This window comes from Nothobranchius furzeri, chromosome 2, assembly GCF_043380555.1.
Source record: "Nothobranchius furzeri strain GRZ-AD chromosome 2, NfurGRZ-RIMD1, whole genome shotgun sequence".
In the NCBI taxonomy this organism is placed as follows: domain Eukaryota; kingdom Metazoa; phylum Chordata; class Actinopteri; order Cyprinodontiformes; family Nothobranchiidae; genus Nothobranchius; species Nothobranchius furzeri.
The window spans coordinates 96403667-96421953 of NC_091742.1; the positions used below are offsets into that span (position 1 = coordinate 96403667).

General features: G+C 41.4%; 1 protein-coding gene across 1 annotated transcript in view; it reads right to left on the bottom strand.

Annotated features, from left to right (window-relative positions):
- Window positions 1-442: 442 nt before the first annotated feature.
- LOC129154110 (zinc finger protein OZF-like) overlaps window positions 443-18287 on the bottom strand; it is a 35926-nt gene continuing 18081 nt past the window's right edge. Inside the window, exon 3 of the mRNA XM_054733953.2 lies at window positions 443-4669. Coding sequence (XP_054589928.2) covers window positions 3294-4669 — 1376 coding nt within the window. The 3' untranslated portion in view covers window positions 443-3293. The remainder of the gene's footprint in view (window positions 4670-18287) is intronic.

The window sequence follows — 18287 nt, forward strand, 5'->3', positions numbered from 1 at the left end:
GAGTGCCAAAACTCCCAACAGCCGAGCGAGCAGAATCAGAAACCGAGCGAGCAGAAAGGCTGCCGCACGTGCAGTGAGGCTGCCTCACCGAGAGTGCAGAAAGGCTGCCACACGCGCAGAAAGGCTGCCACGCGCATGTTTTCCTCTGCCGTGTGCTCGTTGGCCAACGTGCGCACGCTGGTTTGTCACTTGCGCACATCCTTGTGCGCTCACAGACACAGTTTGCTCCCTCTCAGTGTACAAATGACCTTCTCGCCATGTATATTTTCACTCGTGAGGTTCTAACCTCCACGCGCGAGTCCCGTTCGCACGCGCGGTGTGGACAATACGCGTGCACGGGTTTTGGCTACGCTTGCACGGGTTTTGGCGGAAACCTGACACCATACAAATAGACCTTCTGTCGGTGAATGAAGGTTGAGAGTGATATGTGATTATGGATGCGTGTGGGTGCAAAGTGTAGTGAGAATTGAACATGAGGTGAGATGGATGCGTGTGTGCATCTGATTTTGCTTCAGGAAGAAACAGGTGTCTGAGTGAAGTGATGGTTTGGATAAACTTAGGTCTTATCAGAGAACTGCATCAAACGCTAAACACCGTGTTCTGTCTCACCGAACTCTTGTGGACCCTCTTTCGGATCCGGGCCGTGGAGGATGGTGATGGTTCATCCAGATGACACCAGCGGCTGACAGGGGAGACGTAGGTGTCGAACGGAACCGGTCCAGAGTTGCCCTCGGTACACGTCGATGGAAAAGCGTTTTGTCGATGCGTTTGTTAAGTTTAGTTCACTCAGAAATCAAAAGACTCTGAGTCTGCGTTAGAAGTTGCGATTCAGCTATTCTGTCTGGCTGACAGGAACAGCATGAGAGGGGGGAGAAACGAGCCAGCCGGCTCTGCCCCCCCTTTGGTTTTCAGGTCCTCTCTCTTTCGTTGTCCAACACGAACTGAAATCATGAGACTGAAACTTACCAAAAACCTTTCTCTTCTCAAAGCAAACGTGTGCGTCAGCAAATGTGTTTTGGAGTTTACTGTGAGAATCTGTGTGTGGGTGTGTTTGAGTGTGTGTGCTTGAGTGTGTGTGTGCTTGAGTGTGTGTGAAGGTCGATAACAAACATCCTCAAACATTATTTAAGTATGGATTCATTCATCCATTATAATTACCCCAACGCATAAGAATCATTCATTTGATTAAAACACATTTATAATGAGCAAATTGATGATTAAACTTTTAACATTCAAAACAAGAAAAGAAAGTTTTAAGACTTGTTATGACTACATTTATGGAAACAACATCTTCTGTGGGAACAACATCTTCTGGCACGAAGCTGCAGGTGGCAGATGTTATGGTTTCCACCCAGACTCGCTGGCGTTCAGGTCTTAATCTGTGGGTCAAAGTTCTCAACGACCCAGCTTTGACCCAGCTGAGTCCAACACCACCTTTGTGACAGAAAACCCATATTTCCTCACGTTACAATTTTAACAGAAGACTTGAGTCAGCTCTTAACTAGCTTGCTCCACTCAAAACCAAAAACTTACAGTCAAATCATACATCACCTTGGAGAAATGAAAACCTAAAAAAACTAAAGACAAACTGCAGAGTGGCGGAGAGGAGATGCAGAAAAAACAAGATAACAATAAATCATCAGATATATTCACAACTACTAAAAACATACAACAATGCTGTAAGAAATTCAAGAAACGCATACTTTTCCAAAATCCTCTCGGTCCATAAAAATAACCCTAAAAGTCTTTTCTCCACAATCAATAATATTCTCAACTCCAACTCAGAAAAACCCCTCAAACACTCTCTGAGGAGTTTGCAGGCCACTTCAGAGGGAAGGTAGACTCCATCAGATGTAATATTTTATCCTCTCTACGTAACGTGGTTTTAGACACATCTGAGAGTGTGTGTCTACCCGAGGAAACACTGGATAGTGTTGTTCTGGTTGAAGCTGAGTCTTGATAAGGTTTTCTCCCCAGTGAGACCCACCACACGTGTCCTGGAACCTATTCCCACAAGGTTTTTAAAACAATTTTATGATTCTTTTACAGATGAGGATTTAACTATGATGAATTACTCCCTTCAGACGGGGGTCTTTCCTGCCGCTTTTAAACGGGCGGTGGTGAGGCCTCTGCTGAAGAACAACAATTTAGATTTTAACAATTTAAACAATTATCGACCGGTATCCAACTTACCATTAAGCAACATTTTAGAAAAGCTTGTTTTAATTCAACTGAATGATTTTATCGACACCCATAATGTCTTTGAAAAATTTCAGTCTGGTTTTAGGGTGAACCACAGCACCAAGACGACCCTTCTGAGGATTTTAAATGGTTTTAGAGTAAATTATGATAAACAGAAGGTGACTGTGTTGGTTCTACTGGATCTAAGTGCTGCCTTTGACACAGTAGACCACACTGTTCTTTTAACTCGTTTGAAAGGGATCGGCCTCTCTGGTGCTGTTCACCGATGGTTCACTTCCTACCTCACCGACAGGACTTTTATGGTGGGTTTGGATACCTGTTCCTCTACGGTCCATGGGATTGCATGTGGTGTGCCCCAGGATTCAATTTTAGGCCCAGTGCTTTTTAACCTTTATATGCGCCCTCCTGAGGCCCAGAGAAAGAAACTTTTACCAAAATTACAATCACTGTCTCTTAATCCATCTTCACAGGTGAAGAACCTGAGTGTCATCTTTCACTCTGAGCTGACGTTTATCCATCATATTAAAAATATCACCAAAATGGGTTTTTATCATCTGAAGAACATCGCCAGAATCTGCCCCATTCTCTCTCGGGCCAATACGGAGACGCTGATGGATGCTTTTATTACCAGTAAGATAGACTACTGCAATGCCCTGCTTTCTGGTCTTCCTAAAAAGAAGATTTCAGGTCTACAACTATTACAAAACTCAGCAGCACGTGTTCTGGTGAAGACCAGGAGGCGGAAGCACATCACTCCAGTTTCAGAATCACTACATTGGCTCCCCGTTTTTTTCAGGATCGATTTTAAAATACTTTAAATGGTTTTTAAGTGTCCTAATGGCCTTGGGCCTTCATATCTTTCAGAACTGCTTATACCATATGAAGCCACAAGGTTTCCATGCACACACACACACACACACACACATACACACACACACATGCGTGTATTTATACACTCCTCCTCCACTCCCCTGCTCTCACAGATGGAATTTTTTTCTATCAATCACATTCAAAATAATTCATTATGTCTTGTGTGAACTCTAATGTGACTGTTTAACTCTGTCTTATCGCTAAATCTTTGACCACATGTCTCACAGGCAAGAAGGTTTTTCTCCTGTGTGGACTCTCGTGTGGTTGTTTAAAGTTGACTTTTGGCTAAATCTTTTACCACAGAGCCCACAGACAAAAGGTTTTAATCCTGTGTGGACTCTGACGTGACTCTCCAAGGCTTGTTTTTGGGCGAATCTTTTACCACAGAGCACACAGACAAAAGGTTTTACTCCTGTGTGGATTCTCATGTGATTGTCTAATGCTAGTTTATAGGCTAATCTTTTACCACAGAGCACACAGACAAAAGGTTTTTCTCCTGTGTGGATTCTCATGTGAATGCCTAATTTTGCTTTCTCTCCAAATCTTCGACCACAGAGCTCACAGACAAAAGGTTGTTCTCCTGTGTGGACTCTCATGTGCCTGTTAAAATTATTTCTTGCGCCAAATCTTCGACCACAGAGCTCACAAGCAAAAGGTTTATTTCCAGTGTGGACATTCATGTGCTTGTTTAAAGATGCCTTTTGGCTAAATCTTCGACCACAGAGCTCACAGGCAAAAGGTTGTTCTCCTGTGTGGACTCTCATGTGACTGTTTAAAGCTTTCTTACTGCTAAGTCTTTTTTGACAGAGCTTACAGGAAAAAGGTTTTTCTCCTGTGTGGACTCTCATGTGCACGTTTAAATCACACATTGCACTAAATATTTTTCCACAGTCATCACAACTAAATGATTTTAGCCTTTTCTGGACTTTCTTGCATGAGTCTACATGTTGCTTCACTCCAACACATTTATTTTTGACCAAACAGCTTGAAGACATTTTTGCTGAATGCCCTGACACTCTCACATGTTTCTGGAGAGACCTCTTGTGGACAAATTGTTCACCACACTCAGGGCAGCTAAAGGACTTGTTGACAGTCCTAACATGTGAATCAGAAGACCTGCTTTCATTCCAGTCACTGTCTTCTTCTCCAGTTTCAGACCCAGAGTCTGACAGCTCAGATTCTAGATTCACATCATCACCATCTTCATCATCTCCACCCATTTCAGTTTCTGAAGAATCAGATGTCTGTTCATGAGGGTTCAAATCTTGGTTCCTGCTAGTTTCTGCTCTTCCACCAGTTTCTGCTGTCATCTGGTGAGCTGAGCTGTTGGTTGGAACTTCTTTGTCTTCTACTTGCTGCTGATGAAGCTGTGAGAACAGAGGTTTCTCTTCATCATCCTCACTCTTTATAGAAGCAAATGTGAATGGAAACCTGGCAGCATCAGTTTTCTCCTCCAAATGGAGCTGCTCTCCCTCCAGACTGGTCCAGTTTTCTTCTTGTTCCTCCTTCATGTGGATGTGTTCTGGGTCTTTCTGGTCCACACCTGCACTCTGTTCCTCAGGAGCTTCTTCTTTAACCAGCACCAGCTGTTGAACATCTATAGGAAACACAGAAACATGATGTGAATTGCCAATAGGGATGGATACCTTTGACATTTGAATCGATCCAGTACTAATTCCCGGTACCTACGAATCGATACCGGTACTTAACGGTACCAATTTTCGATACTTTTGAGTGTTTATTATTTTAATTCTTTTATAATTAAATATATATATTTCTCAATATATAACAATATTTGATAAATATCACGATAAATAACATAAATCTGTTTGTATTTTAACATCGTCCTTGTAGTTTTAAAAGCTGATAATTAAACTGAAGCAAACATCTTTACTGTGAACTAAATTTACTGTGTATCTTCATTCCTTTTGCCGTTTTTTTTTCATTTGATTTTTCCTACTGGGAAGTTAGAATTTCCAAGGAGAAAGCGAACGCACCATTAGCTGATAACAACGGTGGCAATGGAAGCTAACATATCAAGCTAACGTTATCTTTAACAATTTATTTAACTGCTGGAGCAGATTTAAACAATGATGCCTCACACTTAGATCGTTGTCACTCGTCGCATTTAGTAAAGTGAAGCCAAACTTTAGAGCGCGTTCATGATCTTCTAGTCGGAATAAACACTACAGGCCTCCCATTTTGTATAACACTGCTTTTATTGTGTTGGTTGGTTATGTTCTGGTCATGTGTAGAACTTGGGAGTGCAGGCTGCTGCCTGAGAGGTGGTTGGAGACGGATTGTCTCCATGCTGCTTTGTTTTGGTCAGTAATGTGCGTGAGGCGAGTGGTGTTACGACTCTTCCTGGGGAGTTTGGCTCGTGTGCAAAAAGGAAGGGACAATAATGTGGGATTTTAAAGTTAAAATGATGATCAGGTTTATTTACAACTACAAAAAAACAAATCTTTCCATCCACAGGTTGGGAGTAATAAAACTAATTCTGCCTGTGGGGAATTAAAACAAAAGTACAGATAACTAGGGAGTTCCCGCTGGGCAAAGACTACAGGGTTTTGGACCAAAATAAGAATCTCCAAAGTTCCAAACTCTAAACTGGGCGGTTAAACCAAACTCAAGGTGATATTTTAAACTAAACCGAAAACCCACAACACTCTAAATGTAATAAAAGGGAGATCTGCACCACAAATTATTATTTTTTATATGTGTTCAACATGTTTAAATATCGCTTGTTTAATTAACCAACATTTCTAGTGTACAGCGCCTTGTTTGGTTGTAATGCCTTGTGAATGCGCTTTATAAATAAAATCGGATTGGATTGGATTGAAAAAAGATCAACTCTAAACCAAAACGTAACAGCTTATCCAAACGCAAGAAGCTGTTAGTGAAAATGCTAACAGTAGCTTTACCAACGTTAAGTTCAAGTTACCAAGTTTAAATAAACCAAAAACACCCAGCAGCAAACAGACCAGCATGGAGGAGAGACTGCTACCACCAAAACAGCTCTCCTAATGTCTGAAAGAAGCTCCTTAATGAAGGGAGAAACGCTCCCGGTGATTTTCTGCATCTGCTACAGAGACGGAGCAGCGCATTTGACCCCGGAAGTTGTTGTCCGTTGCCGGGAAACGAAGGCGGGCAAAACAGGAAAGGAACCTAGTAGCGGACGGACGTTGTTCCGGGTCTTCGGTAGTTGGCGGAGATGTTAGTGAAGGCGGAGAAGAGGGCGAACTAGAGGAAAAACAGACAGATTCCACCTCTATTTACAAACTCCTGGGGATGCAACAAGTGGGCGCGGTGCGTCGACTACCGGATCTGACGTCGACGAATTTTTAGAATCGAGCCGTCGACGTCATCGAGGCTTCACTACAGCCCTACTAATTACCGGTCGATGGAACTTCACATTCACACTTACTCTCACCTAACGGATTACTAGGAACAAACTTCTCCTTAATGCAGTTATCCAATCAGCCAATCACAGGGCGGCTTCAATGCACTAGTGTACGTACACCTGCTTGTATATACAAGGTTTCTCTATAGGAGCAAGATGTGTAGGAGATGGAGGGAGCTCCAAGTCCCTGAGATCCAGGAGCTGCAGCAGAGCTTAGGGACCCCAGGGAGACTGTAACCAGAAAAGCCCCAGCCCCTCCTTGAGAGGTGCAGAGGATTACCCCGGGGGGCCACAACCAGCAGCCAGCAGAGTCCAGGGAGATAACAGTGGCAAGCCCAGAGGCCGGCCCGCAGCCTCCCACCTCCAAGCTGGCTAAGCCCAGGAACCAGTGCCCCCGGACCCAGGGGCGACCAACCCCACCGGGGACCCAACAGAGGCCAGGGACGCAGATCCCACCAGGCAGCCAACGGGATCAATCAGACAGATGCCTAAAATCTTAAGTTCCGTGAACCGGGGAGCCGCGAACACGCAGGCAGACCAAGATCCTACACTCAGCAGCAAATGTTGCATGGGGAGGGCAGGCAGCACTGGAAGACCCAAGAGAAGGGAGGAGTCCAAGATCCCACCTGACAAATACAGTCATACACAAACAGTCACACACTCACACCCTCATGCTCACACATACACATACAACCTAAGTCAAAAGTGAATGCTAGACACCCACTCACGGTCCCCATACAAACCCTATTAACTCTGGTCCCAGTACTGGAGTTCAAAGATGGCGCTGACTGTTGTGGCACGCCGTCTGCTTCTCCTGGCTATCATGCTGACTCTTTTGTTTTTGAATCGCTTTTCAGCTGATTGTCATCCTACTTTACAATATGACCGGCATACACTCATGGATCTTTGCTTAAACCCGGGATTTCCACGGTTTCATGATGCGACTTTTGGGCCGATTTTTGGTAGCCTGTTTGAGGAGTTTCTGATGGAGCTTCTTGGTACTCCTGGCCGGACGGCGCAGAAAACGTGCCTATGTCAGGGTCAGGATCAGATCCCTCCGACGGAATGGCAATGCTGGTCGGTTTGCTTGACATATGGGAGCAGTCATACGATGCGCCGCACTGGAGGAGTAAATCCCCATAATCTTTGTTATCCTGTGAGGTCGGGTATGTGGCGATCCTCCCCGCAGCTTCCGTTGCGGTCCCTGCCACCTATTCGGATTGCTCTACAGAATGTCCGCTGTTAGGAATAAAACATCTATTCTAAAGAACTTCTACATCGACAAGGAAGTGAGCTTGTTCTGCAATGACTGAAATGTGGGTCCCGCCTGATGAGTCGGCTTCTCTGGTTGAACTCCATCCTCCTGACTGTAACATTATCAATGAGCCAAGACACTCTTGCCGTAGGGGGGCTTATTATCCCTGTATAGAGCTCCGGACCCCACGTGACTCTCAGTTAGTAGACGCCATTTTGGCAGGTAACAAAAGGTAAACAAACACATGAATGTTAACGGGATCAGCTTGGATTTTACTTCGGAGTTGTAATGATCTGTAGTTTGTATATTTATACACTGTAATTAGATCTAAGTATTATAATCAGAAGTGGTTGTTTTTATCATCAGAGAGTTTACTTAAACACTCTGTATTGACTGAGAGACAAGAAAAGAGAGTTGGGATCGTTTAAGAATCTTTAATTTCTATAATTATAAATTCTTACAATCTACCAGGACTATCTCAATGATGGATGCATATGGATTTAGATGTTTCGTGTTGGTGTGTGTGTGTGTTGTTCAGAATCTCTAGGCTGACGTAGCGAATCTGGTTGTTATGACTAGGCTACCACGAGGCTTCAGAAGCTGATGACATGAGCCGCCATTTTGTGCCGTGACTACGTACCTAAGGAGTCTCCCGCGGTCAGATCAGGAGTGTCAGGTCCTAGAACCCCCCTTGGTGCTGGGCTGATGAAACAGTGGTGCAGCACGACAAACCAGTCTACGGATAGCTCCGGTAGTAGTAGCAGATCTCGGCGGGTTCAGCTCTTATTGTGAAGGAACCGTCGTCTTGTTGTTCAAACGACAGAAATTTCCAGCTTGACAGTTCTCAGCTTAAAATAGGAAAGTACAGCTGGCCAGCCTGTAACTTTCTTAATGATGACGATGGAAATCCTTAGGACCTCCAATTGAACAGAACTGAGGTTAAAATGGAACTGAGTTAAAATGGCGTTGCCTTGTTTTATATCCCCTAATTGTTTACAAAGCTTAGTAAACCGGATTGGACAACTTCACTAAACAACCCAGATTCTCTCTACGACAGACGAAAGTTCTGATTGGTTTAAAACAATGTGTCATGCGTTTCCATGGTAATGTAGATCAGTCTGTCTGGTGCAGTCCTGTTTATTCATTAAACACATAACTCATGACATCTTTATTTCACAGATCATTCACCTGATTATTATTGATCAACATATGCTCTGATTAGCTTTATCACGAATAAAGTACTTTGATTAATTAATGGAAAGCGTTCTTCTTCTCTTCTCTGTCTCTTCTCCTGGAATGTAAACATACTGAACCCAGCATCCGACCTTGGCGATGTTACTGTATGAAGGGGCAGCTGTTAAGGGCAGACAATAGGATCTTAATAACGCTACAGAGTTTACTTCACACTTTAAAACCGAAGAAATCGTTTTATATATTCAGAAATTAAATCGACTAAACATCTCTGACCCTTACCGTGTCCCTGGGATACTTTTTAAAAACGCCAGAAGCTGTCGGAGCGGACTTCTTACTGGACCTGGCCGGGGAACCCCTTGGGATTCCCCCGGAGGAGCTGGCTCCGGCGGCTGGGGAGAGGGAAGTCTGGGCCTCTCGACGCTACTGCCCCCGCAACCCGACTCTGGATAAGCGGATGAAAATGGATGGATGGATGGACAAATAACAGATTTACACGTAAGTAGTTTAAATAGAGTGCTGTGCTGTTTGAATGTATAAATTGAACGCCAAGAGAAATCACTAGTTTGATTTTTTTCCGCGAATAAAATAAATATGTCAGGCAGGAGCGTCTCAGGATCTGTATGAGAGCTGTCTCGGTGAGACAGATAATAGCAATCCAAAGTGCTTTTAATGTGTGATCTGACACTTGATCAATCATTGCTTAAATATTAAATACAGCTTAGCCGGTTAATTGCTGTGATCATAAAACACGGAGACGGCAGCACGCAGAACTCACGAGGCAACGTTTTACGTGATGTTTACTTGTTGCTATGAGTAATAAGACAGAAAAAGCCATGCCAAAATAAGTTTAGGAAGCCCACTAAGAATCGTAATAAAAGCATTTAAAATAAATACCATACACAGTTGAGGAAAAGTCAGTTTAAGTACCTGATATGAAGCGGTCGCTGCATAAGTGAAATCCTTTACTCTCGGGATCCCACAGTTTCATTTAAGCCCGGTCACTAGTGCGTTTTATTACAATGATCCAACGTTTGCGGCGCTCCGGATCTTAGGGAATCCTGTAGAAGAATCTTCCCTTGACTTGTCCCCGTCTGTTCTGGCATCCTGGGGCACAACAGGAATCGACCATATTTCCCGTGTGAGATTTATGACAACAAATGGTCTAGCTGCGGGCTCCTGCCTGCCAAAATGGTGCCGTTTCGATTTGAACTGTTGCATGCTGGGAGAAGTGACGTCAACTCTTGGAGCTCTATTGTTCCAGTCTCCCCCTAAAACCCCTTGCTAGGCCACTGGCTCCAACCAGCTTTGAGGTTTCATTTTTTGAGCTGGGGTTTTCTCTTCCCATACTCGTACTTTGCTACAGGCCACCAAATTATAACAGTGTCTTTATAAATGAACTCTCTGATCTTTTAGTTGATTTACTCCCTAAATATGACCAGGGAATTATCCTAGGTGATTTTAATATCCACATTTGCTGTCCTCTGAAGCCATTGGTGAAGGATTTTCTTGACATCTTGGACGCATTTGGATTACAACAACTGGTAAATGTCACCACACACACCGGCTCTTACACCCTGGATTTTGGCTTTATCTTTTGAACTATCTGAGCTATGGTGTTGAAATATGGGGAAATAATTACAGAGCAAATATTTATCCTATATATTTACTTCAAAAAAAGGTAGTTCGAATAATTTCCCATGCTAACTATTTTGCGCCAACAAATCCTATCTTTATCCATTTAAAAGTTCTAAAATTTTACGAAATTATTGACCTGCATACACTGGTTGTAGTATATCAGGCATATCAGGCTCAACTTCCACCTTATCTCCAAAGGATGTTTGAACTAAGGGAAGGAGGATATAGTCTAAGAGGAACTGGGATTTTCAAAAAAAAAAAAAAAAAGAATATTAGAACCAATAAAAAACAATGATGTATCTCAGTAAGAGGAGTGAGTTTATGGAATAGCCTAGAGGATAGATTAAAAAATTCATGCTCGTTGAAAACATTCAAAAAGAGTTTTAAAAATAATGCTTTACATAATTACCAAGTGCACCAAAATTAGTGTTGTCACACGTTTTATACCTCTTGATTTACTTCAATTGTTTTTGTTTTATTCAGGTTATATCTCTTGATTGATTTTGTTGAAATTAGGATGATGCATGTAATAATTGTATTGTTTATATGTTTATTTACTTTTGATATTTATGACAAGGTTTTTTTTTTGTAATGAATTAATGGGTAGGCTTAAATAAGTTTAACTTCAGCCTATACCTTTTCGCTCATAAATTATATCTAAAGAAACTGTTTAATTTATAAGAGGAATTTGTACCTGTGATAATTATTATGTTCTTTATTAGATAATTATTTTGCTTTTCATGTGTTTTATATGTATTTGTTATGACGGAAAAAAATAAATGAATGAATGAATGAATAAATGAATAAAAAACTAGATGTGATTGACTTGTCTGTGGACTCTGCGGCATTTTCTGACCATGCTGCAATTTTATTCAATATCTCACGTCTTCTTCCTCCAGCCCAGAGACAGGCTGCTCGTTACTCTAGGTGCTTATCTCTAAATACGACCTCAAATTTTCTTTCTCTCCTGGATATTGGTCCTCTCACAATACCCCGTTCAGTTTCCTGCATGGATGTAGATGGCCTTTTGCATTTGTTCAACGAGACCTGCTCTGCTGCCCTGGATGCTGTTGTAACAATGGGTAGTTTACATCTTACTTATGAACCACAAAATGTGAGATTCCACAGAAATATGAAATATCAATCAGATGGAAATTTATTTCTACACAACTTAAACAAGACTAACTTTAAACACTCTGTGTACTGATGAACTAGGTGGAATGAGACGTGAGACGAATGATGTATGTGTGGAATGTTGTTATCAGAACCTCATATACGGAGAAGCATTTAGTTCTGAGTGGAGTGAATGATTCGCTCTAAACTTCAGTTGGAGATTTAGAACACACATTAAACACCATCTGTCGGTCTACGTACCCCAAGGGAAGCCTCCATTTAGATCCAGAGTGTCGAGGTCCGTGGACCATCCTTTTTACCAAAGCCGGTAGAAAAGCAGCGGCTCCGATTAGACTAGCATCGGAATGCTCCCAGGTCACAACAGGTTATTATTGGCGGAAACGAGACCCTGAAGGGGTCGTGAGGTTCAGCTTTTATTCTGAAGGAACCATTGCGGTCAGGTGTAATGTGCAACAGATTTTATCCAGCAAGGAGCAAGGTTCTTTCGGCTGAAGAGGTGTTCGGATGGCCTGTCCGAACTTCTCTAGAACGCTTTGAACTGAAGTAAAGGTGACGTGGAATAGTTTTTATAATTGTCATATTTTGGTTTACTGGCAAATCAGAATTTGACATGCAAAAGAGGGCTTATACAAACACCACAGAAAACCACGCCTCACGTCAGAAACGAAGGTTCTGATTGGATCAGACAAAAGGAAATGTGTCGTTTGACTTTAGCATTACTCTGTGTCATCACATGTTTAGTGTAGCTGTCCAAGATTATAATTACTTGTAAAATACTACTGATCACAGAATTATAATATCAAGCAGGCAAAGATTGTATTGACAATAAAATAGATGGAAATTTATATGAATTGAACATAAGTTGGAGAAGAACAATTGAACTGTGGGAGAATGATTAAGGACACAATGTCACTTATCCACATTAATAGTAGAAGCATATTTCCTAAAGTATTAATTATCAAAGATTATTTAAATAAATTCAAAAGCAAATTTAGTGTGACTGCTATAGCAGAGACTTGGCTCAAAGATGATATGATGGATGAAGTACAATGGAAGGGTATGAACTTTATTTTGTAAATAGAAAAAATAAAAGAGGTGGTGGGGTTGCCCTGTACATTAAATCAGATCTAAAATGTAAACTAGATAAGGCAATGACAATGATGGAAAATTGTAACAGTAGAAAACAGCAATGAAGCTGCTAAAAATACTTTAATTAGTTGTGTTTATAGAGCACCAGGATCATGAATTGGGACATTTAATTAAAAAATTATTGAATTGGTTGATCACATTAAATACAAAACATTATTTCTATGTGGGGACTTTAATATTAATTTAGAACATGTGGCTGGACAGATAACTAAGGATTTTGCAGATGCACTGTATAGTGTAGGTTTATTTCCCTTGATAAACAAGCCAACTAGAATTACATCTCGGACTGCAAAAATCATTGATAATATATTCAACAGTAAGGATGATGTCAGGAAAACAGAGATAATAATGATGGATATTAGTGACCACCTACCTGTTTTCGCAGTCTTCAAATACATACATTCCATAAAACAAAACACCACCATGAACTACAGAAGAGATAAACCAGTTAAAGCCATGGAGGCATTAAACAAAGATCTTAATAAACAAAATTGGAAGGAGGTATACGCCAGTGATGTCAACGCTGTGTTGGGGTTATTAGGTCAACGAATAATTTGTAAGCTTTTACTTATTTTTTGGATTCTTCAATAAATTCGTACATATGGAAATATTTACCGATTTATTAATTTGGATATCAGAGATATCTACAGGGCACCACCCATTCTAATTAGAAAGGGAAATAAATCCAAAATTCTTATCAGTCTCGGCTAAACGTTCCGTGAATCCAAACCAGCTGCTGTTGAATTTTATATCACACAAACAAATCCACTTGAAGACAAAACTTCATTGAATAACATTTATTAACTGAATTAATCTTTTCACTTCAGCTCCTTCTGAAGTGTTCAGCCAACAATATTAACCAACGTATTTTATCAAATGAATAACAACAATGAAATGATACGTGAAACAAGGGGACCCCAATGGATGGGTTTTAGCTTGAGTCCCTCCAAACACCAAAAACAAGTATGTGTGTGTGTCCCCCTAAACAGGGAAAACCAGAATGTGTGTGTGTGCGTACGTGCGTGTGTGTGTGTGGAGCAGTGAGGTGCTGCTGAAGGAATGTGTGAGTGTGTAAGCTGAGATCAGATTTCAGCCTGCATGAGTGTGTGTGAAGCTTCTTCCACTTTCAATCAGTGATGTGGCAAACGTTCATTTCACAGAGACTTATTCAAACACTAACTTTCTTCACAAGGCTCAAGAAAAACAATAAATCAAGAGACAACACAAAAGATTAATCATAAATGACTATCTGATAGTTTAACAGCCTGGCCACAGCAGAAAACTATTTAAGATATTAACAATGACCAACAAACGGCTTACTCTTTAAGATGCTCGGATGGCGTTTTTGGTACGGATAATAGAGAAAACACAATGTTACTTTAAAGCAATGCACGGTTTTATTGCTTGTTCGGACTAAGAGAATTAACGGAAGAAAAAGGGGTAGAGAAAGAAAATCTTTGAATGAACGAAAACACCGAGGCATCCCTCCAATGTTCCGATCGGCGTTCTCCGTTGACTTGACAGTTTTCCGCTGCTTTTCTGCAGCTTGGCCTCTTGTCGTGTCCGAAACCTTAGCAGAACGAGCGTCCCTTCAACTACCAGCTGACGCTGGAGCAAAGAGACAGTTTTTCTCTGCGCTTCAGCCTTTAAGCTCCCCATGCGGGCGGGACCCTGGGAGTTCAGAGGTCATCACACTGCTTCCGTGTGCAAAGTCTTCTGGGAAATGAAGTTTGCTGGCGCTGATGCTTAAATATGCTCTTCAGAGCAATTTTGGCACAGTCTTTTGCAGAAATCACTGCATAGCAATTTTCTCACTGGAAATGTTCCTGACGCAATGAAAACAGCGAAAGTATGCCCTTGTACAAGAGTGGTGATAAACATAGTTTCAATAATTACTGGCCGGTGTCACTGCTTCAACAGTTTTCTAAAATTTTGGAAAAAGTATTTGCATCAAGGTTGGATAAATTCATCGAAAAAAAAATATTTTAAACAATGAACAATATGGGTTTAGAACTAAACATTCCACAGCAATGGCAATAATGGAAATAACTGATAAAATACAAGACTCCTGGGACCAAGCAGGTTGAATTGATGCATCATGTGTGGGTGCATATTTCCTTTTAGACAGAATGGGATTGAAAACTCTCAGCCAATCAGAGAGCAGTGAAGGAGGAGGGGGCAGTTCCTGCCTTCTGACTAGTGTTAAAATGTCAGCTATGCTGCTAGTTTTAAGTGTATAGAACTCAGAAAGATAAGAAACAGCAGAATGTTATAGGCTCAATATTAGGCTTTTCACATTCATTTCAATGAGACTTGTTTGGGTATATCCATATGCACTTGTGTTACCATGGTAACAAATGACAGAAATCTACTTCAATAATGTTCGTATGTTGAATTACTTTGATACAGTAGTGTCTACAATTTATGAAATGTTGTTGCTAAGCTTGTTACCATGGTAACAGATAACACATTTAAAATTTAATACAAGATTCCTGAGACCAAGCCGGTCGATTTGATGCATCATATGTGTGGGTGCTCGATCCTGCTTGGACAGAAAATGCTTGAACATTCTCAGCCAATCAGAGAGCAGCATTGTTTTCCCGCCTTTTCCCCCGGCTGTTGGAGACATGCAGCTGTACTCCTGTTAATGAGACAAGCCTTTAAATCTGTCCTTCAGAAGTGAAATTGGACCTGTCAAACTTCTCATCACCATTCGAAAAGTACTGCACCAATTTGAAAAAACCAAAAAGCGTGGGCGGCAGAAGGCTTTGGTGGTCATGTGTGTGAAGTCTTGTGTGCCTATCACAAAAGTTCTAGAAGTTATGAGGAGAACATTTCAGCTGTCTGTCGGCCACAGGCAGGGCTGGGCGATATGACGATTTTAGACCGTTTTACGATCTACACATCTGACGGTCTGTCATTTTTGAGAGACCTTTTTATCACGATTCACAGCTCTGCTGTTGAATTTCTGCCTCTGAATGAAAATGGAACTTACCTCAGGCGAATGACACGCCTTTGTTTGACCCTTAACCAATCAGAGTGAGTCATAGTAATATATTAGTGCCCCACTTGTTTTCACATGTGTGTGAACAAATATGGCTTCGGCCGCGGCTGAGAGCGACAACGAGGTTTTTGTTCCGAAGAGGAGCGCCTCGTCCATTATATGGAACTGGTTTGGTTTTTCACCAGATGACAAAGAGCAGCGAAACGTCATTTGCAAAGTTTGCAAGGAGAGCGTCAAGGCAAGTGATGGCAACACCACAAACTTGTTTAATCACTTGAAAAGAAGGCATCCCAAACAATTAGGGGTGGAGCCGAACCCGAATACGGTATTCGGAAAGACACAAATAACGTGTTTTTTACAAATGCTTATTTTGAACAAATACTTGAAAAAAATATTTGTTCTCGGGAGCAAGAAAAACGTTATATCAAAAAGCTGCATTTCTTCATGAGAACGCAGTGCTTTCCCGGATGAGTGAGTGACGTTCAGGAGTCGGCCGGGGTGGGGGTTACATAAGGTTGCGCTGGCTGACAGACTGCCCCACACAGCTTGACTGAGCGAGAAAAGACTTAACTGCATCACTATTTTTGTTGAGAAGATTTTTGTACTGTAACTGGGTTCCGGAGGCAGTTTATAACTTTCGGGAAGCGGAGTTTGATCTGGGGATTATTCTATTGTGCAGCATTATTGACGTCCGCAGTCGAGTGCCCTCATGTTCGCTCTGTTTACGTAGCTCTGTTAGCTCGGTAATTTAGACAATAGGCTGTTGACAGAGTAATGTTAACGTTCAGTTAAAAAGGTTAAAACAAAGCTTGTAGTTGTGCCAAACTGACTGGACTTGTGGGAGTTTTTTGATAGATTTAAGATACTCTGTCTTGCAGACAGCAAGATGCAAGTTGTAGGCTAGTTAGCCTTAGCATAGCTTCGCGTCACTCATTAACTTAGCTGAACCTCTCCACATGGATTTGGGCAACCCAATAGAAACAAGCGTGGCTGCTGCTGAGCCATCACTTGGTCCTCCACCAGCCAAAAAAAAACATGCTCAAGTTCTCGTGGAAGCACTTCACAGTCAGTGCTGCAGATAAAACCAAAGTCATATGTAATGTGTGCCAAAGTCAAATCAGCAGAGGCAGAGATATGAAACATCTGTCAACATCTGCTATGCATAATCACATGAGCTTCAAGCATCCTCTCCTAGTACGGCAGCGGCTAGTGCTTCTTCCAGGCAGCAAATGCTAATAGAAACCCTCACAAAACTCACTCCCTACGACAGAGACAGCAGACGATGGAACAGCGTGACAGATGCAGTGACGTACCACTTGGTTAAAGATTTGTGTCCCGTGCGAACAGTAGGAGTGGGATTTAAGAAAATGATAAAAACATTGGATCCGCGCTACGAGTTTTCCAGCCGCAAGTATTTTTCAAACACCGCCATTCCACGCATGTACGCTGAATGCAAAGTGAGAGTTGCAGAAAATATTCCGAATGTGCAGTTATTTGCTACCACAAGCGATCTCTGGTCCAGCCGCACATCAGAGCCGTATTTGAGCTTAACTGTCCACTACATGAGCAACTGGGAGCTACATAGTATTTTGAACAAGTTAATGTTTGCACAATACGTTTGCAATTGACATGTTTGCACTTTAAATATGTTTACGATTTTAATTTATGTTAAGTTACTTGAAAAACGAGAAAAACTGATTTTTGTAATTGTTTCTCTCAGGGCTTTTATCATCTCTGGTGTGAGTTTAAAATATAAGTGTGTTAGCACTGTGTTGATTATGCCTAATATGAATAAATGTTTATTTATTCAATGTTTCTCTTCTTTAATATGCAATTGAACTTATGCTATTCATGGATAAAAAATTGTGGTAAAATCGAAATCGTGATAAAATACTGGAAAAATCGTGATATTCTATTTTTGCCATATCGCCCAGCCCTAGCCACAGGTGCCTTTTTTTTAAAGGGGTTTAAATGGAGGTAAGCTGGCACAGTTCTTCTGGGGCTTGTAGTACAAAAAATTTAATAACAGCCAAACCGAAGACATCACTTCAAAGCTGCCAAAAAAAAAAATAACTACTAAATTGGAGAAAATCATTAGTGTACTATAAAAGATGTGGTCAGTGGAAATTTTTGTTTTAAGATTTCATAAATCATGCATTTAACAGTGCTCAGCTGCTCAGATGTCATTTCAGACCTCTGAAACGTCTCATCATCATTCAAAAACCGCTGCACCTATTGGAAAATTTCAAAAAGTGAGCGGCAGAAGGCTTTGATGTCATCTGTGTGAATTTTAGTGTGCCTACTTTGAATTGTTTAGAAGGTATGTCGAGAACATTTTAGCTGTCTGAAGACGATCGGAGGAGAAAATCTCTGTTCCTTTTAACATGTGTTTCAATTGGAGAAAATCTGGGTCTCTCCTACTTCTGAGGCTTGTAGAGAAA